The sequence below is a fragment of the Sabethes cyaneus genome, chromosome 3 (assembly GCF_943734655.1).
Source record: "Sabethes cyaneus chromosome 3, idSabCyanKW18_F2, whole genome shotgun sequence".
NCBI lineage: Eukaryota > Metazoa > Arthropoda > Insecta > Diptera > Culicidae > Sabethes > Sabethes cyaneus.
Genome location: NC_071355.1, coordinates 185,593,314 through 185,620,555, shown reverse-complemented (window position 1 = coordinate 185,620,555; position 27,242 = coordinate 185,593,314). Strand labels below are relative to the sequence as shown.

At 36.8% G+C, this 27,242-nt stretch overlaps 1 protein-coding gene across 3 annotated transcripts; it reads right to left on the bottom strand.

Annotated features, from left to right (window-relative positions):
• Positions 1-1,988: 1,988 nt before the first annotated feature.
• On the bottom strand, positions 1,989-25,734 carry LOC128744665 (choline/ethanolamine kinase). Of its 3 annotated transcripts, none has more exons than XM_053841831.1 (8): positions 24,169-25,734; positions 10,670-10,921; positions 5,360-5,512; positions 4,901-5,277; positions 4,651-4,737; positions 4,312-4,573; positions 3,628-3,801; positions 1,989-3,228 (listed from the first exon to the last, which is right to left on the bottom strand). In XM_053841831.1, exons 1-8 carry the CDS (start codon positions 24,190-24,192, stop codon positions 3,130-3,132), a joined length of 1,428 nt encoding a protein of 475 aa, XP_053697806.1. In that variant the 5' UTR covers positions 24,193-25,734; the 3' UTR covers positions 1,989-3,129. The 3 variants fall into 3 exon arrangements, with proteins under 3 accessions (XP_053697806.1, XP_053697805.1, XP_053697807.1); XM_053841830.1 differs by having other exon boundaries at positions 4,651-4,812; positions 24,169-25,733; XM_053841832.1 differs by having other exon boundaries at positions 4,651-4,734; positions 24,169-25,733.
• Positions 25,735-27,242: the final 1,508 nt, after the last annotated feature.

The following is a 27,242-nucleotide window of genomic DNA, read 5'->3' as shown; positions in this document are numbered from 1 at the left end:
TCATTACAAAATGTTAAAAAATTGCTTGATAAAATGTCTAAAATTAGCAGTTTTGATTTTTGTCCCGCAGTCCCATACGTTCAACGCACTGTGCGTTGTCTTATATCAAAGTTGTCTAATATCGAATTATGATTTTATCACATTTTTTTGTATTGCAAGTTAAAATTTCATTTTGTGCTGGATGTTTTCATTTTTATTTATTTAGTTATGACAATTTGGGTTTTTACTTTCGTTTGTTTTGATTCGGGCTATAATTTCTATGTTAGCGTTTTTATTGCACGCAATGCGGAACAAATAATCAAACATAGCAAACAAATTAACCAAAAAAAATCAGATTTGGCTAACTTGTCCAATATTCCAATATACCAGTCCACCATTTTCTTCTGCATATCTAATTAGAATTTCTATTTCATACAACACATCTTTATCAGAAGCACCTATGATTTCATTTCTTTGAAAATTATTCCCGGACATTTTGGTTATTGTTATTAAATTTCTTCCATCGTACCTTGTTTCATCAGTAATGAACGGATTAAGAATGCTTTCTGCGATTCCATCGTGTTGCAGTAATTCGTACTCCGCGCTTTTCTCATCAATTCGTTCAATTTTTCAATCAATTTTTCCGATTTAGCTCTCATCCTCCCCCTCTATACTGCTAATGGAAGAGCATTTTTGTCGATCTTGTCTAGATTATACAAAGAATTCCACGATTTTTCGATTGAATCTTCAACTGCCACTTCCCATACTTTTACGATCTGAAAAAGCGCATCCCTAATGTTAATTTTTGCTAACGTGGTCTTTTCAAATGTATTTCAAAGTTGTCATCGAAGTAGAAGCGGCGAAAATGCAAGGAGTTAGGTAATCGAATGCCTAGAAAGCAAAGACGAGCGCTGATTTGGGAAATTTCAAAGCACAAGTTGTGTTAGATTGGACCGAAAAGCAAAATCCGAAAAGAAGGTGAAGCTGAAGGTGGTTGTTTGTGAAAAATTGAAGAATTTTATACCTTGGTTGATCGGCAGTGGGCTCTGGAAGACTGTAAAACAAAATAGAACGGGAAAAGCAGCTACAGACTGAAAAGTGACCCTTTTGTAGTTTATGAATCAATGAGCCAGGAAATTTATCAAAAGGCGTACCGTGCCAGCACCATATTCAAGACAGTTGCTGATTTTTCTTAAATATCGACAAAACTCCAGCTATTTAAATCACATTAGTGATATGAAGTCATCACATGTAATTATTAAATTGTTTAACAAGATAGAATTTGGTCGATATTTAAGAAAAATTTGCAAATATCCAGAATTAGCCACTATCTTAACTATGGTGCTGGCACGGTACCTTCAGAAGAAGGTTGTATTGTCTTCTCCAGGAACAGTATGAAGTATTGCTTTTTCAAGCCCAACTTGATAAGCTTTCTCTATTCAAACTCGGTCAAAGACTGGTATGGTACAACAAATAACAACATCAAGGCTGTGCATTTTTCTGGAGAATCAAAAATCCGTTGCGTTTTGTTGCATTTTATTAAACAATTAGATAAAATAGTCGCATTTAGAGCTTATAAAAGTCTGATCGTATGCATAGTATCATTTAGAAATGGAGTTTCGTAGTTATTTGAATATATAAGCATTAAGCCGCTTGATGTTTCACTTTTTGTGTACTAAAGTTAAGAACAGCATATGGAGCAATTCTCGATAAAGTTTTCTTATAATGATGTTACCTTCTCCCGGAATTTATATGATAGTAAACAAATTTTCACAAAAGAAAATCTCATCTCCGATATTTCCTACAGCGGAAATTTTATATTAAAGTACGCATATAATGTTAAAATACATTTCTTTGAAAGAAAAAATAGTCTTGAAAAAATGAAACGATGGTTCTACAATTGATGAAGGGACGGTAGGGGAAAGAAATGAAAATTTTTTTTTTTTTTTTTTTTTTTTTTTTTTTAAAAAAAAAAAAAAAAAAAAAAAAATTTTCATTTCTTTCCCCTACCGTCCCTTCATCAATTGTAGAACCATCGTTTCAAAAAAATATTAATATATGTATGACCTCATTCCAAGGTCAAGACTAAAATCTTGAGATTAGTCTAGTCTTGAAAAACTTATCTAACTAAAATTTTGTTACAAAACAAAAAAATACATGAATCTAGATTTTGTCGACTTTTAGTATCAAATATTAGTATAACAATTGCAATTTTTATTCTCGACCTATCATAAATTTTGGCTTTCTCCGTTGATTTCATCACATATCATTCCGTTAATCTCTTGTCTCATTAGCTTAATTTACCATGAATAAACTTTAAGGTCAAATTGCCGATATGTGTTGGGTCAGATTTTTTTCTTACATTTATATCGAGATTTAATATACTTATCGCATTTCTACTGCAACGCTTGCTTTTACATAAGACATTAATTTTGTATCAATCGGTATGCTTCCGTTCGCAATCTCACAGCTAAATTTGATTAAAATCTAACTACGATCAGTCAAACCTACACCGTATGTTTTTTCTAGTCTTTGTTTTACCGCAATACGATAACATTTAAACTTTAATAAAAATTACAGCCCTGCAATTTTAGCTTCGGATTTTCATCAACCACCAAGAAACGAACGAAAACATTCACACTTAAACGGTTTTTTTGTTTCTGGTATTTATTACATAAATTTAAAACGCAAAAAAACTTGCGGGAGAGTATCCCACTAATTTTATTTAAATTTAAAAGTAATATTGTATAAATAGTCGTTGCAGCTTGATGGTTGGTGGACTTGCAATCAGTGCTCTACACTGGAAATGCAGCTAAATATGAATAATAAGGGAGCACATTTGCTAAATTACCACGGGAAGTACGTTATGCTAGCCAATATTAATCCATAGTTAGTCGGTAATACTGGTACACATAGTCATGGTTCGTCTAGGAAAATGTCTCCACTTGGTGCTTCAATAGCTTCTTAGGTGTCAATATAAGGAATACTCTTGTTCACTACATCGGTTGACGTGCTCGGTTTTGTGCTGTCAAATAAGCCGATTTCTTTTTTCGTTCAATAAGTGCAAACGGGTGTAGTCTTTAAGTACGCCGTGGGATGTTTTTAAATTCGTAGTGTCCAACGGTGTGGATTTCTAAGCTCAAGAGGGTTTTACGGATTTCCATGTGGCAAATTTCCTGTATTATTTGTCAGCTCCGAGTACAATTTCTTACTCTGAACGTATTGATTCAGCCGACAAATGGCGTATTCCTGTGGAAAGTATATGAGTTTGAATAAAACATCAAAAAAATTGACTTAGGACTACATTCTACAGGATAACAGGTAGATAATCTAAAAATGCGAGTCACGAAATGCGGTTAGTTTTTGAACGTAAATATCCCGTAGATTTCTCAATCGATTTTCAATATTTCTACCCCAAGCAATTGAAAGACCTTTTACGCATCTACGGTGCACTATTGAAGGATTGCCAACTGTCATGTCACGTCTTTGATTAGAGAAAAACGAGATGTTTTATTATCATGCTCTTTGTTTTTGTGACTGGTTGTCTTGCGTCAAAATCGTGAAATGTTTTTTCGTATTCAACATTTTATAGCAAAACCCCATCTGTCGTAGTTCTACGTTTCATATCGTATCGAGAACCATACTTACCCAGTATCCAAATTCTATCTCCTGATACACGTTTACTACGGCCCAAAGGCTCCAAAACAGGTGTGAAGCCATTGTAAAGCATTTCACCTCCTGGTCGATGTCTGCTAAGTCCTGAATTGTTGGCGGGGGTCCTCCCGGGTACGACTGGGCTAAATATTCTGCAGTGAACTTATCCTTAATAAAATGATTAACAATTTGATAAAAACAATTAGTCGCATTCAGTGTCTAGTATGTATAGCAAAGGAAATGTGAATTTTGTTTTTCTTGCAAACAATACAATGCTTCACACAGCAGGTCTAAAAAAAGAAAAGAGAATAATTACTTGAGCTCTCGCAAATGATGTGAATGGTCGAAACAAAAAGCAAAGACCTAACCAAGCGACAACCTAATTGTTTTTCCTTTTGGCGGCCCCTTCTTTGCTACATACACCGAGGTGTATACTGGACTGAGTTCCGTAATGTACTCAACCCGTGCAAAGGCTATCAGGTGACATCAAACATTGATGACGCAAGGGAGAAGGCGCATTTATGGTTTGTGTGACTAAGAAATCTGCACTGTAAAAGGCATTATGATGTAGATCAACGACAATTCTATGATTCATGATGTTTTGATGTCTATTGTAGTAAAAGAACAAGTTCTCAAAAAAACTGTTCTTCTACCATCAGATCCATGTTACACACACACCTTTTGTTCCTTGGTAGGATATTGCTCTGGCTTGTGGTAGAAATATGGTGCTTCAGGCTTAGTGTAGTCGAATGTCCACTCGAGGAAATGGTTTGCCAAATCAAATCCGCGGTAATTGTAGGCACAGTATTCAAAATCTATGATCATCAGTTGCGGTTCACCATCGCAGGGCTGTTCCGAAAGCGCCTGTGAAGTTCCGCTCAGTACGGAATCCCTCGTGCTGTCGAGCTCGTTTTCAAAGTTATCATCCAGGGATCGTTTCCTGTAAGAATGTATAGGATAGAGAGAATAACAAATTACAAATCTTTAAAATGTTAAATTTCACATTGCTGGACTCACCTAGAGTTTTGACCCGAAACGTTCTCCGAACTTCCATTGCCCAAGGATGCACTACTGCCGTTATTACTATTCGAATCGGTTTGGCTGCTAGTGGAATTGGAAATTAGTATTGAGCTAAAATGCGAGTCTAACTGCGCGGATTCGTCAAATTGATCCATGGTGCTGAAAATTTTGAGTAGCTTGTTATAATCTAATGATACAGGCGGGTGCAACCAATAGCGGGTATTATCGGAGCAACTAAAAGTCTTACCAAAAACTATCCATCGATGTTGCTGAAGGAGTGTAATCCTCTCTGAGCAGGATATTACCTTCCTGTAGATCGTTGTGAGAAAACACCACCGGATAATCCTCGGCATCCACTACGGATTTAAGCCATTCCACTTCGGCGCGCAGGTCAAGCTGGGTGATGATTTCAGCGCCGGAAATTTGTTTATTTCCGTTCATTTGATCCTTCTTAAAATCCCTCAGCGTAGTTTCGGCAGACTTCAGCCATCGGTTCATAGTATTCCACAGCCAGGTTGGTTCTTTTGAAACCGGTATGTCCAAGTTATGAACGGCGGCCATTTTCTCTGCTATTTTGAGCGAAATTTTCGTATCACTCAGTTCAGAGGTCAATAACGAACGCGCCTGGTTGTGTTGGTTGGTAAAGAGTAAATTTTTAATAATTCAAAGCACAACATAAGTTGAAATTTACAAAACTACTACCTACCGGTATGTATTGCTCTATTCTACCGCCTGGAAAAATACCATGCAGCTTTGGACCCAATTTGCGTTCACTTAGGAGCGTAAAAACAACCGATTCAGTGAGCATTGTTTCTAGAGCGTGTTCACCATGCGTTTGTCCGTAAATGCGCAGGAGAACCTGAAAATAAATCATAGTTTACTATTGTGATTTGATTATCGGTGATAGTTGATAATGAATCATTCGTATCAGTGCCAACTGGTTTAGAAAGATGTTCAATCGGTCCATGACACTTAATCCAAGGTGAATGAGTAAATATTTTCTTTTCCGTTGTATACGTTGCGCCAACATATTTTCTTTTTATACACTTGAGTGAATAAGCACGAGTTTCTTACAAGGTGCCGTGCAATTAAAGAACACCCGTTTACAAATTTAGTTTTTTGGGATATTATAATGCTAAACATGAAAATCATACCCAATTTGGGGTCTTACATTATCTCAGAAAACTCCAAAGGGAAGATTTTCTCAGAAATCTAGGAATATTGTTATCTGAAAAAAGTTTTCGTTCCGTTTAGAAACCGTTTTTTGTTGTTCTTGAGTTATGGCTGAAAATTTTTGCTTTGCTCAACATGTCCTGAACATGTTTACCTAATTCAAAAATTCATATCTTATAAACTAGGCATCGCAAAGCAACTTTTTTATGACAATGTAAACAAAATGATTTTTGAAATGAATATACAACCACCTTCCAGTTAATCTCGAGGTACAATGCTGGTCTAACAAGCCAGTCGTCGCATGTTCGGACTGAGTGAGACTGTAAGAATCAATAGTATATTAAATACCTGCATCGTAGTCAATAGGCCCGCAATTGTCCCTGTACTCTAACAGCTGAGTGCGAAATCTTCGAAACATTCGAACAGAAGGTTAAGTTCCAAGAACGGTCTGTAGCACCTAGGCTTTTACTATCTGACAATGCAGTAAAATTTGTATTCTCAAGTAATTAGTCCTAGAAATTTATCGTTTCGAAAAAATATAGGCATTGGAGTTTTCAAAATTTCAAATTTTTTTTACAAAGGGTGATTTATGTATTTTGGACAGGCGTTACGCGTACGCTATTTTGGTCATTTCGATTTGAGTTTGCTGTAAATGTCCAAAATAGCTTGCGCGTTACGCCTGTCCACAATACATAAATCACCCTAATTCAATAAGGCTAATAATAATAATAAATATTCATAAAAATATAATTTATCCCTATCAAAATAATCACCAAAGGCGATAGCGAAAAATCACAAATATTTTTTTCACGAATAAAAACAAGTAATAAATCGATTAAAAGAATTACAACGATAGTGACAATATCAGCAATAACCTATGGACCTACCAATGCGTTACTATCATTGGACAGAGTAATTGTCGTATCATTTCAGTTCACTTTAATTTGTTGCTTCACAAGCATCAAATCACTGCACGTCGTTGCATTCGTACATCTTTTAGAGATTAGCGGTTATAATACTTACAAGAGACATGTGATTCATTTTAATTCAAGTATCACCTATATCGTACCATAGCTACGGCCGTATTACGTAATATGGGCGGGTACATTATAACGCAAAAAAAAATCCCCGGCATGTTGTGATAAGGAAACTAAACACCCAAACCCCTTGGGCTTAGACGTCTTTTCAAGACTTGACCCTTCTTTATCCACAGGCTTCGCAGCCGGCTGTTGGAGTACAAGACACTTATGGGGCTAGCGCAACGATACTACGGACTCCCTTTTTGAAGCACTGCCCAGCCGAGATTCGAACATACGACAAGCATCGTATCTTGAAGCTAACTGGGCGGCAAAATTTAGAATAAATAGGAATGAGTTTGGACAAGAATTTAGAGTCGAGGCGACATTCGGAAATAAGATCAACTTCTAACACGAATACTGAAACATCTTTTTACATTCTTTTTAGAGGATTGGGCCTTCTTAGAAGAATATCCTATAAGATCGTGATTTTGATATGCAAACGATGCTTCCAGCGACGTCCGTTTGTGACAACCAGTGCTTTGCTCTTAGCTGCGCTCACTCCGTTGTTACCAATTCGCGTTGACGAACGTAAGCTGCTGCCACCTCAAAAAGTTTACTGTAGGGGTGAAGCGGAATACGAATTTCTTAAAGAGCGCAAGAGATCGAAACATTTTGGCAGATTTTCACCCACACGTACATACGGGCATTTCTATGAGTGTGCAAGAGATCGTTTAATGCCGTCAACGCGAATCGGCAACAAATTATAAATCTGCATTAATTATCCTGACTAATCCTGGCGCGCAAGAACCAAGTTAGTCGACGTAGAATTGCACATCATCGGCATCGGCGTAATTCGAACCGAACAGTACTTCGATACTGTCAATAGGTCATTGATATGGCAGTAGAATAGTAAAGGACCGAGTGCTGAGCCTTGAGGTACACCGCATTGTACTTCCACACTACGGAAACAGCAATCATCCACAAAACACAGTATGGCTTCTTTGATACAGGTACGTTTCTATCACGCTTTTGGTAACGGAATAAGTTATTAAGTTTCTTTTTTTTTAACTAAACTAAGTTTTGATGGAACTTATCCAAAATCTGAAATCGGCTATATGGCCTGGCCTCTGAGAGGCATGAGATAATCGCCAATCGCTAATTTGTCGAGTGCTGACGTTTTTGTGATATGCAATATGACCAATATTGCCGATGTTAAAATATCTCCTTATGGGAGCCGGTTTCAGATTCTTGGTATCCCCCTGGATCGGGATGGCGCATACCACGGCTCCTTACTGCAGCTAAGTAACTGAAATAACAACAGTCGATGATCTGTTTAAAAAAATCAACAGGTTTCATACAAATTTCAAACATATGACAAAATTTCCAAAGAAAGCATGCCGCGGCCGCAAGGAACAACGGAATAATTCCGGGATTATGTGACATGTAGTCACGATCTGTAAGAATTATGAAAATAGAAACAATTTTCGAAAGAATTTCCAAATTTGGTGAAAAAATATTAAAAGATAAAAAAGTTACGGCCATTCACTAAAATTTTGCGGAGATAAAATGATCTTAGAGGGGTTGAATAGATATATAATGCATGGAACAACTAACGGTAAGATTATCTTACGGCGTTAGACTTGATGTCCCAGACTGAGGTCACGACTTCTCAGTAATGCCCTTGTTGAAAAGATAAACTGTGCAACGATTATGTTACGGTGTTCTTCAACTCACGGTTTTTGGTCTGCAGATATTGGTCACGGATTCTGGTGCTGAACTCACGGATGTACGTGAAATTAGCTAAGAATGTACGACTGAAGTTTTTGGAGCACCTTACTGGAATACAAAACCTGAAATTAAAGAAAAGAAAAAACTTTTTCCGATTAAATTCCACTTCCATGACTTGCAGTGTCCACAAGTTCGAAAACAGACACTGATAAAGTTTGCAAGTCGTAGGCGAAATACATATCTGTCACGAATAAATATTAATAGTGGAATTTAATCGGGAAAAGTTTTTTCTTTTCTTTAATTACAAGTAAGAATGTACGATTTACTAGAGCTAGAGCTGGATTGAACTTGCAGGGACCATAGTATCGCAGGGATTATAGTAGCAAGTTTCTCTGAAGCTCTGCTACCCAAAAAACGATTCAGGTAGAGGAACTGTGGGTAAAACTGACACCCTAACAATTCTCACAGATATCCAATATTTTTATTCGATTATCGACTAATAAATCTTACAAAATTTTAATTTAATTCTTCGTTCCACGAGGTCTGTTAGATACCTATTTTGAATGCTTTTGATTTAGGGTTTATTTCTAATTCCCGTCGTAGTAAGTAAAGCCATTCTAATTTCCATCATTTGTTGGATGGATTTAATGTAGGTATACTCCAAAAGTTCTTGTGCTGATTTGACTAAAATACACTTACCTTCCGTGAACTTTTGAATCACTGAAAAGCGATTATTAAAGCATATTTTTTGATATTACGCAACTGACTTTATTTCTTAAATTCGTCGTACCGTTTTAAAATCCGTCCATCAAAATTTTTCATCGTCCGAACTAAAAATCACAACAATGCTTACGAAGCTAACGCGCATGTATTTGTGTAGGAAGGCATGACAAATATTATTCTGCAAAATTTCTGCAGGTCAGGCAAGTTTTCCTGGTTGTAGAATAATGACAATGCCGGGTGAGTTATTTTCATGTATGAATGACGGAAATTGAAACGATTAGTCGACATTTTCTTCTTCGTCGCATGAAAAAACGTAGGAAATTTGGCTGTTAGGAATTCTTTAATGAAAAATGGCATTTAAATAAATCTCAGCTCACTTTAATTGATCGCGTATGATAGTCAACAAACTAAAATATTAGGGAATAACTAGTTTTGCATTGTGTATCATTAAAATCGTTGATATTTTTAATAGTTTGTGTTGGATAGGACGGGAATAGGCAATTACGACGAAGCAGCAACATACCCTATTATAAAAAAGAAATCTGTTTCGTCAGGCGTAACAAACAGCAGTGCGGATAAAACACGGAAAGGAATGCACATTTCATGCACTTTTTTAATGTGTGCCTTAGAGAATTCCATGGAATCGTTCGGGTTTATGACCGATCATGTGCTGTCGTTAATTGGTAGAATCTTTTCATCCAATGTTGTTCTACGATGCTTGGTTTAATAGTAAAGAATGTTCAAAATAAGCAATGTCCAAAGAATTGGAAACTTCCTTTTAAAGTTCTCTAGAAAAATAAAAGACACAAATTTCTTAAATATTGTTTTCGTTCGTAAGGATCGTAGCAACTGGCCCTGCAATTGTCCTGCACTCTAACAGCTGGCTGCGAAGTCTGTCGTGTAAAAACAGAAGGTCAAGTTTCGATAACGGAATGTAGCACACCAAGGCTCGTAAGTATATTTACTATGCACAAGTACAAAATTTCATGAAATTCCGGTACCCTTCGTCCTAAAGCTGTGCGAAAATTTCGAAAACTGCCCATACGTATCATCTCGGTCTGTATGACAACAAAAAAAACACTTTTTTGTCCCAAGGCATATGAGGCATTTAAGCATTTACAATTTTTCTGTTGACTATTTACGCTGAAGCAACCGAAGCATTGTGCAATATGCAACGCCCGAATTACACACTCACGGACTATAGTTAGCTATAGCTAATATCTGGGGCCGTGCAATTCACTTGGCACAAAAATGATATACTTTTTTTTTTGTTTTTCGCGTTAACATTTTCACCGTTTTCTCACCATGCACACCGCACTGCAGTAGAGTGCTAGAATTTTTTTGGCATTATCCAAAATTAAAACATAACTCACCTCTTTCGGTTCCAACATGCTCGAGTAGCTATTTTTCCTATGACGTTTGCAACTGCTGCCCGAAAAGGAGGCTCGAGCGGATCCACCCTTGTGCTGCTCCGGAAGGCTGACGTAATAGAGAAAATTGGAAAGGCCGCCACTGATTCGCTTCATCTGCAGTTCCTCGGCCGGAATGGTTTTCCATGCCCCGGTCAGGTAGTCGCGGCAGATTCGGGCAGCAATATCACGCATTTCGGTTGGCGACCTGGACGCCTTGGGGAAGATTTTGGATAAAAATTTGCAAATTATTAGTAACTTGTTAATGATTGTTGCAATGCAATGAGAAACGTACTCGTATTTTGTTAGTACTCTAATATATATCACTCGATTAAAATTTCTAGCAGGTCCTTGGTAAGGATTAGGGATCTATTTGTGTTAGAAAAGTTACGAAAGGAGTACGATATAAATACTATTAGCGCACGGTGTGTGCTGTGTGTTCTATGCGACGTATTCGTGAAATGAATGTCCACACAAGGAATAAAAATCAATACGCAACTGTTGTTTTTGCTATGGTTGTGTGTTGCTAAGAAGAGTATTGTATTAGGCATCAAAAATTTAAAAAGCTGTTTAATTTTTTGATAATCAAAAGAATAAACATTGTATATTTTTGCATGCATGCAAAGATTTAAATTATAATGAATATATTAAATCCAACAAGAAACCTGTTCAATTGTTGACACAAAATTAAACACGCAATAATGCAACAAAGGAAAAAAACAGTCATTTTATTATCAGATGGTTCCGGTTTGAATAGAGCGCAGATAAGCTTGGCCATAAACAATTCAAAGGTTTCTTCAATCCTTTACCAAATAAGCATATTGGAATACGAGTCTTTCTGCTGTTGTTTACAATCTGCCGCAGTTGACAATCGACAAAACAAACACGCATGCGTCCACCAGGCTTGTTTTCATCCTCAATTTTCTGTGCACCCATTCAGTTACATATTTTGATGAACATAAAACATAAGTTTTAAAGATATTCAGTTTGACGCAGTTCTATTTTTAGTTTGTGTAACGAAGTTGTCAAATAATTAGAAATATCATTAACAGAATGAATAAAAATAGAAAGTCTTGATGGGTTACATCATATGCAAATACTCAATTTTTATTCCAGCATGCTGAACGTGTAACTATTAGAAAAAAGCAGATAAAAATTCTTAATCATTTCTATGCATTACGAAGCAATAACGTTAGTAACATACCAGAAAGGAAGGGCGAAAAGAATGTTACGGCTAAGTCACATGTACCTGTTGCAAAAATTCACAAAATAAATATCGCACTAATTAGATTTTGTGGTCGATTGTTTGGCGTTTGAGATAGGCGAGACCAACAGGTTTATTTGCTGCTGTGACAGTTTACTGTAAAAAAGAGATTTTCTCGTCTTCCAGAGTATGCACTTGATGGAAAATTTTGTTTGGGCGTAATGATATTGTGGGTGGCCGTTATGTGCTGGTGCATGTGCTGGTAAGTCAATGACGCTATCGACATTAAAATTGTTTGCTACACTGTAACTTTAAAACCACTGAAATGATTACATCAAACTGGACCTAGATTTTTCTATGAATGAATTTTTACGACGGGGCATGACCGCTCATTAGTTTTTCGCCAATAACTTAGAAATAACAATAAATAGGGTTACGGACCCGCTTCGTCATACGTAACACGATCCAGACTTTATTGCGAGTTTTTATAAGAATTAATCCACAAGTACTCAAGTTTTTTACACCAGATAAATCTAACACATCTTGCCTGTATATGTATACCCATTTAGCCTGAAAAAATGTTTCAGTGGAACAATATTTCATGCTCCTGCGGGAGTTCGTCATACGCAAATTCGCTTCGTCATAAGTAAGATTTCTTTCGTATTCTTTGAGCCGTGTCCAAGAGCTACCCAACTACTATAAAAAGAGTGGAAATAGTTTGAATGACAGCTCAAAATTTCAAGTAGTTACTCTTCGTTATACTCAAAATTGGTAGAAAAGCCAAGAGGACTTCTATTTTTTTAACGAATATTGTAAAATAGTAATTTTCTAACATAATCTATTCCTCGATAGCGAAGAGACAATCCATAAATATCAATAACAGGTTGGTTTGACTGTAATTCGCATCAAAATTGGTTATAATGCTGGTTTCTCGTCGATATGTCTGGAAAGTAGATGAAAACCCGCCGTAGACGAACCCATCCAGCACCCTACTGTCGTTGAATTTTTATTGTAAATCGGACAAAATCTGTACGATAATTATGAAAAATGCAAAAAATACAATATACACAATAATTCGTATCCTGATGACTTGAACTTCCTCATATAGTGATGAAATATAGCAAAACAAACTTTTGAGAAGTCAAACCTAAACAGGAATGGTGACTGGGGCTAACCAGCAGCAACATACACTGGAGTCTTTTTTTACACGGTTTGTTTTTTTCGATTACTCAAGAACGGTACAATTTAGGGACCATTTACAAAATACGTGACGAATGTCGGGCCTCTCCCAAACGTATTGAGAAATAAATGAATGGTCCCTAAATAGCCCCGTTCTCAATATTCGAAAAAACAACTCGTGTAAAAAAAGTACTCGAGTGTACGCCAACAAAAAATTTTGCCTATTAAGCGCTTGTTCATTAAATATTGGCTATATAACGGGTGAATAATCTAGTATTCAAATAGAATGTTCGTTGGGGTACGTAACGGGAATTGCAAAAAAAGTCGGCGATTTTATTCGACGCCAATCGGGATAATTTTCCAATAGTTTTTTATGAAACTCAAAAATTATTTGAAACAATACGCTAAACTGTATGAGGGGAAAAACCAACGAACGGAAATACCCATGAATGACACATTGCTTGTTATTCAACTGATTATGCAATCTCTCGTTTCTACTTATGCAACGCTGCACTTAAAAATGCAAAGGACGCTCTTATGCAGCTACCAGCTACAATTAAAATGAATCATTCGGGAATCACAATTTGTATTCACACATTTGCGACGCTGTACATATAATTCCTTGTTATCATTTTACAATATTTACCAGAATAAGCCAGATAAGCTTAATATTCTTGCTGACTATGACATTATTATCGTTACGAAATTGCAGATTATAAATACACGTCACAAGTGAAGGTCGAGACCACTTTGTGTCAACTCGCAGATTTTCGAAGGCGTGACATCAAGAATACGGTTATAGTTTGCTGCCTTTTTGAACTTGTAATATTTGAATCTGGACATGCTGGTTCTTACATGAACTAAAATGCTATATTTGTTCGAACAAAAACAAACAAAAATTTCGTCAAAAATTCCTGAATATAAATCTAATTGAGGCAGATATACAAATGAAAGCAAGCGAAATAGTAGCATTAGGTATCATTGCAGTTTCAAAAGGATAAGAAAAAGAGTGGGCTATAGTTACCTCAAAAATGTGTTCCATCAGAAGCTATCAAAATAGTTAATCGAAAAACAAAATCAACATTAGAAAGTTTGCCATTTTGTTCTGTGTAAGTATTTGTTTAAAAAGACCGTGGTTTGCAAATAGGTATATAACACAATTGAATCCACTTAATGATGGGAACAAACCATTGGCGGAACTAGGGGGGGGCTAGGGAGGCTAAGCCCTCCCTAGAAAAGATTTAGCCCCCCCTAGAAAAGTTGACTAAGTTTTTTAATTTTGGAAAAACCAATAGTTAGATAACTATAGGTACGAAAAACTTCAGAGTAAAGTTTATTTGCATGACTGTTATAAGATTCCAGGCATTAATGTGCATTAAATTTTAATATGCCGACGAAATAAAACGGTTGAAAAAAATTCCGGGGGCTATAGCTCCCCCTAGAAATGAGCGCTAGTTCCGCCAATGGAACAAACATATTCTTTTGTTGTTGAATCCAGTTCAACAGTTCCTCAACAAGTTACTGAGCGGAACTTACGATGTTTGTCACCCAATTAGCGTTCTGTTGCAATATTTATCGCGAAAAAAACCGATTCCCAGCTGAATCTACCGAAAAGAGACAAGTCTGCTTACATCCACTCTAATGTTAAGAAAACTCTATATACGCTGTATTTCTGTAATCTGATCAAAATGTGTCCTTCAACAAAGTTGTTGACAACCCGTGTTGACTAAATGTTAGAGAAAAAATTCCAGTTAAAATAACAAATGAAACTTCTTTTTTGTTTTGTATTACACATTTCTTAAAATGCAAGATCTACACTCAAAATATTCTGCACATAACTAATGGTAAATTTCCATATGAAATTCTAGATGATTATCATGTGCCGCATATAAACACAATCCGCCTAGAAATACACATAGAAATTATACGGATATGAATAGTATGTGCAATTATACACATATACGCATATGAATAGTATGTGCAAAAGTTTTGCGTACCCATAAATTATAACTGTGTGGCATATAAAGTTCATTGACTAGGCACATTGCAAAAATCTATGTGTGGGACACATAGAAACTATACGAAACGTTTTCTCAGTGTAGAAGTTCTGAATTCAGCGATACGATACCAGTGGGTGTTTCCTGTCGACCGGCTGCCCAAGACCATAAGATAAATGGTTTAGTCTAGGCAGAATGGGGCTTATTCTGCGAGGCGAGTGACCTACGAAGCCAAATTTTGCTAGGCGATCATTTGCGTTTACTTCGGTGTAATGAGAATCGAGTTGCATGTCGTGAAAATCTCGTCTTAAAACTCTAACGTAATTCGATTTGACTTGACTTAGGTGACAACGATTTAAAATTTACCTTGTGCCGTCACTCTTCTCTCGCAATAAGCACCATTAAATAATTATGCATCATTCGCGGACCACAATTTGCGTTTACATCTTTGCGAGTATGTACATGTGGGGTGCAGTAATTCTTTTACGATGGCTGCAAGCAAAGATAAGCTTGAAAATTCTTGCTCATTGGGGTCATCGCTGTTGTGATGAAATTGCAGATTGCAAATGAATGTTACGAGTGGAGGCCCATAATCGCCAACTTGGTCACATGCAATCGTTACAAACACTTACATACACATAACTGATATTACCGTCCGCGAAGGCATTATGTTAGCTTAGATCAGGATGTCACGCCGTTTGTGCTAACTACTAAAAATAGAGCAATATCTTATTCAACAAAATTGTAGATAATCATTCGTTCTACAAATGACGGATTTCCCACCAACTCGTCTATGGCGCTGGCAGTACCCTCTCAGAATTTTATGAAACTTTGTGTGTGTAAATAAGTACCTTGCATACTCAGTTTTAGTCCAGACTAACTTTTGGAAAGGGCTCAATTTTTTTCTCTTTTTTAATATGACGCGACAATTATATGACCTACAAAAAATTACCTGCGGGTAACTTTTTTAGAAAATATCCTGAATTTTCATAAAAAGCATGGGTTTGAGCCGTCTGCCTCCAAAGAAAAAGGTCGGTAGACCTAAGCACGGGTCATTGCCATTGCACATGTCTTACCTATCTTTCTTCTAGCCTTTACCCGAATCGGGTTTCGCACACTACACTTCGCACGTTGGCTAACTATCTGCTGAGAAATTTAAAAAGAACTTTAGCATCGAACAAACTTCCCTAGCACTATGCCTGCTACCTGTTATGTAGCTGATTCGGAACCGCGCACAATCACTTCCACTTAACTTGACGGTTGGGAATGAAGTGATTGCAAATTTCGTCCTCAGATAAAATAAGGAATCTATGTACTTGTGGAAGTAGGTATACCTGGCCGAAAACTCTTCAGGACTGCTCGTTAACTCGATCTTTCAGATCGAAGCCTTTCCTTTTCTCAACTTGACTCGAACGGATCCTTTTGAACTCGCGCTCGAAGCAATCTCATTCGGGCCACGTTATATATTTTGCTTCGCCTACCTAACGGTTCCATCGACACGGACACATTCTGGCGGCTATTAGCCTGGACAAACACCCAACCCGTAAATTTAGGAGTGGTGAATATTGCATTTAATCGAAGATTCCAGAATTCAAGACTGGGCATAGTAGAAGGTTCGCATATACACAGCAAAGGATGATACTGCTAATGCCATCTCTTATCCCAAGGGAGTTACTACTGCTTGTAAGTATTAGTGATCGCAATCATCTGAAAGAATGTAGAGTAAGGAGGGGTAAAAGTACGATGCGGGTAAAAGTGCGATTCAATGATTTATCAGTGCGGATTCCGAGTAAATTGACTACATTGGCATGGATGGGTGAGTACTTTGACAGCTTAAATCCATCATAAACATTTGTTGTTTACGAATCATAGTTGCTGAGTTATGGGTAAAAGTTATTTTAGAACGGTTTTGATGTAATATTTCGTTGTACGGCAAATACGATATCAACAGGAGGATATTACTTATTCACAAATTGTAGCAGCGTTTTACATCACTCAGATATCTCTCTTGAAATTGCGGTGAGAAGAATTTACAAAATATATGTTGCTTTTCCATAATTTAATCAAACCCCGTCAAGCGCCTAGCGGGGCAAAAGTTCGATTTATTGACGGGGTAAAAGGTCGATTCATGGATCGAGAATCTAACTCATTTTACTGACGGGACGACGACACTATGCAAGTCCTTGCGACTTGCAAGGTACTGCGGGCGACGCTGTTCGTCCGTCAGCGTTATAGCCGCAATTCTCAACGGGGTTGTTCGGGGAAAGGAGTTCTAGTTCTATCACGAAGCGAAAAAATTCGTTTGTTTCAAACGAAATTTTTATAACAACCTAAAAATATTTTTGTTTCGAAACGAAATTCTATTTGAATCAAGAAAATAACAGTTTCGCTTTTCCATAATTTAATCAAACCCCGTCAAGCGCCTAGCCGAGTAAAGGTGCGATTCACGGACGGGGCAAAAATGTATAGCTTATATACAGCTTTTGGCACTATATTACAGATACTAGAAATGGAAGATCTGCAGAAAACTGTGCTCTACAGATGTTGGTCGAAGGAAAACAAACGTTTGGGAAAGTTTCGATCTGTCGGAGGCTGCAATACACCAGCGGAAAATAGAAAAGGTGTAAATTGAGAATATTCCTTACCGAAACATACCGCAGATTGACGATATTATGGTTTTGTTAGCTACTGCTGTGCTAATTTCATGGATTCGAGCTTCGCACTTTTGCCCCGAGGTAATCGAACTTTTACCCCGCTAGTGGGGTAAAAGTGCGAATCGGCACTTTTTCAGAAGAATGAAGAATTTATTTTCAATAACACTACTATTCCAGATGATTTATAGTTGAATGTAAAGACATTGAGTAGCTGCATCACTATAAAATATATTTTGTTGTTGTTCTTCTTTATATCACGCGAAAATTGATGACAACTTCAAACATCGCACTTATGCCCCGCCCTACTCTATGCGTGTGATGTTTATGTACGATGTCTTAGAATGATGTCAGTTAGAGTGATGGCACATATACAACCTAAAAGTTACCACCGTCATCCGTAGAGGGCGTACTGGCCCTGTCCGTCGAAATCGGACAGAATGGCCAGTCTTGAGTTCTGTAGATTTCGTCAAAAAATTATCTTCTTGAAAAATTATTTGTTTAATAAACCAACAAATTGCATGAAAACAACATGCAAACTTTTGTACTAATAATGGGTAAATGAACAAAGACAAATAGAAACCGATTGAGGGTTAAACCCCAATTGACCAACCAAAAAATCAACGCAATCTCAACCGCACTTATCTTATAATTGAAAAGATTCCAGTTTTTTTATTTTTTTCTGAAAGTTTAAGTTTTTTTCAATAACATATCAAAATTTCAGAAACATTTTTTTTTGTGTTTTGGAGATATGTAGGGGAGAGTAGTCAACAGTGAGACAACAGGAACAGTGAGTCAACGGGAATAGCTACGTCATAAAACATTCAAGATCCATGATATTTTCATGCAAAGTCAGGTTTGTGAACCTACATTGCATAATGTAGTTTGAGAAAAATTTGTTGATTTTTTAGCATATTTTTCAACAAAAGCTAGTTTTAGGGGGGTCAAAGTAAATTGTGTTGCAATCATTTTCAAGTGATTTTCAACAACAAAATACATATAAGATTTAAATTAAAATTACTGCATGGTATCACATACTAATAAGAGTAAATATTTGAAAAAAAAATGACAATCGAATTGTTTGCTAACTCCGCTAGTTCACTATTTTTCATAAAACATTCCTATCGGCAACGGTGAGACACAGAGTCGTGGGTGACACTGAGACATAGCTTTTTCCATGCAAATTTTTTAGAAATTTTTTTTTTGTGTTCAATTGCAAATCAATCCATAAGAATTGACTGGAAATGAATTCTGAAGTGTAAGTTAAAAGTCAGATGTCCAGGATTTGTCCTTTATGTGAGCATAAATGTATATGTGAAAATAATCGGAATTTTCAATCATACCCATAATAATGTATGCTTTATAGATACAATAAACAATACGACATAATAAACATGTTCTTTATTATCCAAAAATATGGTTTAAATCGATTTCAAATTACTGTCTCAGTATGCAATACTCGTTGTCTCACTCTTCCCACCTATTGGTTAACAGTGAGACAAAAATACATCTCCACGTTTGTGATTGTAACTAATTTAGCTTATAACCAAAACAACTGAAACGTTTTTTCAAGTAACTAGAAGGACACACCTTTCAAATAGATTAACCTTTACGTCCCCGACATCAAAAATGAAGGTACTTTCAGTTACACTTTTGGCTCTATCTCATCTGATTTTCAATCGATTTTTATGCAACTAGTCTTAAAAGAACCACATTGGATTGGCCTTTAATGAAAAAATATGCTGGTAAATTTTGGTTTCATTTTCCCGGAGATATTCCAGATCGCGGTGGGATTTTTTTTGACGTCATAAGTAGCAGATGAAATAAAACTGGAAATCTACTTAACTGACTGCGCAAAAGTTATCCATTTTATTTGTAGTCACTAATAATGACTTTTACGCTACCCTGTAGAGCGCTGACTTATGCCCCACACTTCAGAACATCCGTTGTAGGTTCTACCGGAACTCAAAAGTGGCCATTTGGAATTCTCTTCAGAAATATGGCAAATGGGGTATCAAATGACAGGATTTTTCAACACGAGCTCTTTAGAGGACATTTGTATGTATTTTGAGCCGATCTGGACATTCCGGCACATCCGGCATCAGTTCTACCGGAACTCAAAAGTGGCCATTTGGAATTCTCTCCGGAAATATGGCAAATGGGGTATCAAATGACAGGACTTTTCAACACGAGCTCTTTAGGGGACATTTGGATGTATTTTGAGCCGATCTGAGTATTCCGGAACATCCGGCATCGGTTCTACCGGAACGCAAAAATAGTCATTTGGAATTCTCTTTGAAAATATGGCAAATGAGGTGCCAAATGACAGGATTTTTCAACACGAGCTCTATAGAGGACATTTCGATGTATTTTGAGCCGATCTGGACATTCCGGTACATCCGGTATCGGTTCTGCCGGAACTCAAAAGTGGCCATTTAGAATTCTCTCCGGGAATATGGCAAATGGGGTATCAAATGACAGGATTTTTCAAGGAGAGCTCTTTAGTGGACATTTGAATGTATTTTGAGCCGATCTGGACATTCCGGTACATCCGGCATCCGTTCTGCCAGAAACCAAAAGTGGCTAATTGGAATTCTCTTCGAAGATATGGCAAATGGGGTGTCAATAGACAGAATTTTTCTACGCGAGCTCTTTAGTGGACATTTCGATGTATTTCGAGCCGATCTGGGCATTCCGGAACATCCCGCGTCGGTTCTACCGGAACTCAAAAATGGTCATTTGGAGTTCTCTTTGAAAATATGGCAAATGGGGTATCAAATGATAGGATTTTTCAAGGAGAGCTCTTTAGTGGACATTTGGCTGTATTTTGAGCCGAACTTGGCATTCCGAAACATCCGGAATTGGTTCTACCGGAAGTCAAAAGTGGTCATTTGGAATTCTCTTCGAAAATATGGCAAATGGAGTATCAAATCACTGAAAAGGAAAACTAAGTCTTTTTTGAACCTCCTCCTTGCCAATGGCCGCCCCCAAACTTTTCCCTATTGTCATCCCTGCCAGTTTTACATCTGCTACCGGTCCGGAAATTCGCGTAATGCCGTAGAAACAAACGTTTGAAACCCTTTCTTTTTCAAACCAAACAATTTTGTAATGTGAAAATGTCTAGATCGGTTCAGAATCCATCCGAATGTCCACTAAAGAGCTCGTGTTGAAAAGTCCTGTCATTTGATACCCCATTTGCCATATTTCCGGAGAGCATTCCAAATGGCCACTTTTGAGTTCCGGTAGAACCGACAACGGATGTTCTGAAGTGTGGGGCATAAGTCAGCGCTCTACAGGGTAGCGTAAAAGTCATTATTAGTGACTACAAATAAAATGGATAACTTTTGCGCAGTCAGTTAAGTAGATTTCCAGTTTTATTTCATCTGCTACTTATGACGTCAAAAAAAATCCCACCGCGATCTGGAATATCTCCGGGAAAATGAAACCAGAATTTACCAGCATATTTTTTCATTAAAGGCCAATCCAATGTGGTTCTTTTAAGACTAGTTGCATAAAAATCGATTGAAAATCAGATGAGATAGAGCCAAAAGTGTAACTGAAAGTACCTTCATTTTTGATGTCGGGGACGTAAAGGTTAAAGAGCGCGCTGGTAGCTATCATCAAAAAAAAATTAAAATTTTTGGAAAAAAAGTGTCTCACTGTAGACGTCTCTCCCCTACTAATTTTAAAAATATAATCTCGATTATTTTTAGAACCACCCTACCTCACTAGGGGGTACCCTAAAGCGCAAAATAAAAAATGCTGATCTCTAAGCTCTAATCTAATCTCACACTAACACAGCCAATTTTTGAAAGCATCCTGGGAAATGACGATTGCCTGAATCAATTATTTTTCTTGTCAACGCCAGGCCAACTGCGCAGCATGTACCGCAGAGAGAATTCCAAGGAATCAAATGAAACCTGAACTAATACCTAATTCCATTAAACTCCTTGAAATCAAGGTGAAGGCAGAAAGCGTGGACCTCCCGTACCAAACGCTTCCGATATACATAGAAAATGATTTATTTACAGTCGTTGGGAATATCTTTGCTAATAATGGTTAAGTGATATTGCGAACCCTCAGGGATGAGCCAGAAGCCCGGCTGCAATTGGCCTAGGATATAGCCTTATTTCGCTCTGTGAAAATAGATTAGTCTGCCAAATATATTAGTTTAAATCATATAGCACTTAAATATAAAGTCGTGTGGTTCACTGGTTGCCTAAAACTGCAGTTGTAAAGTTAGGAACTGAAAATCACACGACCCCGCACCTCCTAGCTTGGCTACTCAATTAGGTATACAAATTATACAATTTACGATTATTTATAACCAGAAGATTGCCATTTCTAACTAATGATTTAGCACAGAAACAGGCGTTATGTGAAAATTCGATAATCAATTAACCATTCCCTCAAAGGATAAACTTCTCAAAAAACTACAAAACTTAACCTATACTTTGAGTACATCCGAAAAATTCAATTTACGCCATTTAATTAAATTGGTGGTAGCACGAAGTTTACCCGGTCAGCTGCTTTTGAAATATAATTAAATACAAAACCTAAATGCTAAATCAATCCAACAAAACAAAACTGAAAACATTTAAGTGACGTTGTCGATTACTTAGAAAATCAGGGAAAGCCTGGTAAGGTCAGGGTAATTTGTTTCAACCTGGAAAAGTCAGGGAATTTCAGAAATTTTTGGCATTGTAAGAAAATATACTAAAAGTCGCAATCATTATACTTATGACAACACATCAAAATATAAAAACTGTAATCGACTTACAACCTTTATCTTTCACAATTAACAAACTACTCGTAAAATAAAATACGTTTTCGTTGAAGTGGTGTGCAAGCGTTTCCAAACATTTTAAGGGTCAACAGGAAAATTACGATTACGTATATCAGTTGCAGCCTATTATATTGTTTAAGCTTACGAATCTGTTGACGTCGGCAAGATTAAAGTTTACTCACTAATGAGCTAACCTTGTAAGTCATAACCAAGGTAGCTTCCGATAAAATTACAAAGTAATTTAATATTTATCTTATTACTAGCTGACCCGACAAACTTCGTATTGCCACAAATTAAACTGTGTTGTACATAAATCGTGAATCTCGGATGACCTTTGTCACAATCTTGAGTTTTGCAAGTTTCTGAGGAGCTCATGGGTGATTTAATATACAAATTTTTCCCACAGTAATGTAGAAAACAACTCTCCCTATTGCTTAGCCGTCTCGCCCTGAATCATCTAGTATTACTATTGGTAGTTTTTGGTGCTCTTGTTATTGGCTTATGTTTTATGGTACAGTAAAATTTCTCGAGTTCGATTAGTTTTTGAGTTAAGCAAAAATTTCTGTTTTATTTGTATGAGAGTCCTTATCCCCCTACCACAGGGTTGAGGGGTCTGAAACCATCATAAAAAAATTCCTGCTTCCAAAACCCCCTCATGCCAAATTTGGTTCCATTTGCTTGATTAGTTCTGGAGTAATGAAAAAATTGTATTTCATTTATATGAGAGCCCCCCTCTTAATGGGGGAAGGGGTCATAATTCCCCTCCTAAATAGGAGAGAGGTCTCAATTCACCATAGAAAAAATTCTTCTAAGGAACATGCCGACAGACAGAAATCCATTTTTATAGGTATAGATTACATTTTTATGCGTACCTTCCCAATCTTGGTACAAGTTTCTGAATGGTGCAATAAAGCAAGTTGAATGGGATTCCCAAAGTTTTCTTGATTACAACCAAAACTAATGGACTTGTCATCCAGGTAGAGACTTATTGCTGCCATCGATTCGCTCTTTCCCCGAGGCGCAGCCGTTACTACATTATTGCGCACGTATAGGTAACAAGGCAGAACCTACATTATGCATTGCTTGAAAACCTGCTTAGCTGACTGGCTGGATTTTATCGTCATAATCAGTTGCTTTGAAACAATAAGTTTGCGGAATGGCACATCAATATTTTGCGACGCAACAGCAACACCTGCGCTGTATGGTGAAGGATGTTTGGTTGTTTACAATAATATAGTAGTATTTTGATTTTATTACTATAAAATAAAAATCATAAAATGCCATATATTTGAAACATCCAACATTTAATAAGAAAAATACGTATATTTTCAACTAAAAATAAGTTAAAATTAAAAATAAGTTGTATAAAATCAATTTAATAAAACATTAAATCTAAAAAACTCAAGATTTTCGTATCGTTATAAAATGTACTTGCTCATTATTTTGATTTACTATTTAACTAACTTTCCTAAATGATTTATCGGAAGCCAAACATATTTCGGTTGACGTCAAAAGCACCAACGACGATTAATACGTAATGAGTGAAGCCGATGCTTATCCTTGAGATTTTTTTCTTTAAGATTTCATTGAAAAATAACCAATTGCATGTCATAGAATTCTCAAGATTGATAGATAACTGGACTTACCTTCATCAGCATTGAATGATGCATTGTAGATCCTGATGGAGAACGTTTCTCTGAACAGTATTCGAATCTTGACTTTTTATTATCAGTGAACGATTACCGGATGATAACAAAGGAGAATGGAATTCTTTGTTGCTAACCTACTATCACAGAATTCTCGTGTGCTTTCGAGATTGCGTCCGGGCTTAGAGTTCGCGAAAATGATAACTTTTTGGCACAATCTATTTTCGTTAAAATTCAACCTATTTTTCATTTACAACTATGAACGCAGTATGCGCTGAACCTTGTGTGATGCGCGAAATCCACACGCAATCGATTGCTAGTCGCGATATGATCCACCGCGCGACGTTTTAAGTTTTCTAGCAATACCCACTAGTATTTTTATACGTTTCTTGCTCTTTCGTGCAATAATGCAAGGAGAATCACTTGAGAGAAAACTCGCATAAGAGCTATGCAATCCTACTTTAGCTTAACGCACAACCAACCACCAAGTGTTAACGACGACAGCTTTGAACCAACTGGTCAGCCGAATGCACAAGGCGTACATCCCCGTCCCCGGTGAACATTCGACGCTGTTTACAGGTTACTACACCACTACAATCCAACGGAGCGGTCGAGCGACAACAAGAAGCACCACATGGCCCAGCCGTGGAGTGCATAGTGATACGTGGAAAATAAATAAATCTCCGCTCAGTTTTCCCGCTGAAAAATTGTATGTAGTGGTGCAATGATAACCATGGAAAATAGCAGTGCTGGCAAAAGAAAGCTTCGTTGAATTAGTATGTAACATTGAATGTTAAATCTAAAACGTAGGGTGTTTGTGGAGGATGCTTTTTAAAAGAAATTAATTTTTTTTGGCGCAGAATTACTCGTTAAGGGAAGTTATGGCGATAAAATGAAAATCTAAAAATGCAATCATCACAAAAACCAGTCAGATCAGGTCGATTTCTGAAAAAATGTGTTAATATTCTCTCGTCCCAAAAGGTAAAAAAGTTTTTGCTTTGTTTGAATCTAGGCAAATTTGATGTCCTGAAAGTAAAAGAAACCGTTCTGTTGAAGTGTGCAATTATTTCGTCCATTTGATCAGTTGTACCGATATGCTATTAGAATTTATTCAAACTAAAATCTAGCTTTAAACCGCAGACGATTGATTAATAACTTTTCGCATCTGCATTGTTATCCCAGAACACTTGCTAGATGCATTTAGCCTTAGTTTCAATTGAACTTTAGCTAGTCGGTTCACTGGCAGTCCGTTTAAAAAGTTAAAAAGACTAGCTAGCGGTATTTTTAAAAAAAGGTCGCTCATGTCCTCTCCCTTAAAGTTCCTTTAAATGTTCCTCACAAATTATCTGGGATTACATTTGCTTCTCATGGCAAGTAATCCAGGTAAACTCAGTAAATCTGTCATGGGTTCCCGGTCATTGCGTCGTGGTTTTGGTCAATTGGGTGGTCGTGCAATGTCTTAACTAATTAAAAAATATTTTAACGCCAAGTATTAAAGTTACTCAAAATATGCTGAGAACAGAACATTTTCCAATCCAAAATCATCTTCGAAATATTTGTTTTGTACAAGGTGACACGGCATTACATTGCTTTTGTAATGCCGAGAGCTAAACCTCGGAGCACTTGTTCTACTTACTAATCTGGTCTGCGTCATCGATCAGGGTAACTAGGTTTCGTGACGTGACTGTGAGAATATGGCCCCAAAACAAAAAATATAGCCGAAAAGAGGAGAGAGCAAACATTTTACATATTCTCAGTTCTCTCTGAGCTCGTTTGTTGTTCAGTGTAGGGGCCTCGAAAAAATTCCAAAATTTTAGTTGTCACCCGTTAGTAAATTATCGGGTTTTGAAGATTTGTCCTAGTGATTCATATCAGTAATGCTTTCTTGAATAAATTTCAAATTTTAAATTTTAAATATCCTTTGACCGGTAAAACCAATTCTTATGAAATTTTGCAGAAATATTCGCAATCTTAAAAACTCTCGATTAATATTAAAATGATTGAAACTTGTTAAATTATCTTGGTTAAAATCATTATAAATTATTGTTAATTTTGATGTGCAGTACACGATTGCTCACAACGTTTAAATTAAGCGTCAAATCAAAAAACAATTTAATAGTGATCTATGAGACTATGTTACCTTTCAAATGTGACTAATTGCACATAAATTGGTTGGGCCATCTTTGAGAAACAGGCGATAAGCCTGTTGTCTTGTCGAAAAGCGTTTTTTAAGCATAACTTTTAAACTACTTATTTGTTTTCAATAAAACTTGCTGAAATTTTTTATGATAGCAAAAGCTTTCATTTGGTATTAGGATCGTTGAAATCGGCTGCGTGGTTCCGGAGAAAACCGTGTCACGTTTTTTCATATTTTTGCTTACAACTTTTGAATGAAAACTATGACCACGAAACAATTCAATAGTGATATACTAGGCAATAATACCTTTCAAACAAAAGCAATATAAGGTTGGAGTCAAAACGACTACTTGTTAAGCATAGCTACCAATATCGCCTCCCCCCCCTCTCCTCACCTTTCCGCGAAACCTTTCACCTCCTCGGAGAAAGTTTTCAGCTTTAAAAACGGTTGCCTTCATGGTAACTTCTCTCAGATGTTCCACAGTGTTCCGCCCGAAGTTGTACATGGTGGGATTCAGCATAAATTGATTCACAAAAAAATAAGTGAGATTAGCTGCTCATAGCTGCTCTCCCTGGATATACACCCCCTTAAAGATTACATGTAAAAATTAAAAAAACCAGTGATAGCTGCTAAAGGGAAAAAGATAGAGCTCTACTGTCTTCGACGAAAATGTGTAATTTAATGTGATTAACAATTTCTTAGAACATTTGAAAAGCATGCGAAGCGTTATTAAAGAGCTAGATCGAAAAACTGTTTTGAAGGGTGTCCCTAAGAGTTTGGCTCCATAACTTCTTTCATGTAAGAGATAGAAATCTTCAAGATTCAACAAAGTTTCTCGAAAATAGTTAAGCTACAACTTTTCTGTTGGTAGTAATCATTTTTGACTTAAAATAGAGAAAATATTTTTTTGTATCTGATTGGGGACACCTTAATGTCC

What these genes read in the sequence shown, in the direction of transcription:
- LOC128744665 (XM_053841830.1), bottom strand. Translation starts at nt 24,192, where the DNA reads ATGCATCATTCAATGCTGATGAAG. An exon ending in ACATCGATGGATAGTTTTTG is followed by an intron (nt 4,813 to 4,900) that starts GTAAGACTTTTA and finishes CAAAATTTTCAG; the next exon opens with CACCATGGATCAATTTGACG. An exon ending in AGATAGAATTTGGATACTGG is followed by an intron (nt 3,229 to 3,627) that starts GTAAGTATGGTT and finishes TACTTTCCACAG; the next exon opens with GAATACGCCATTTGTCGGCT.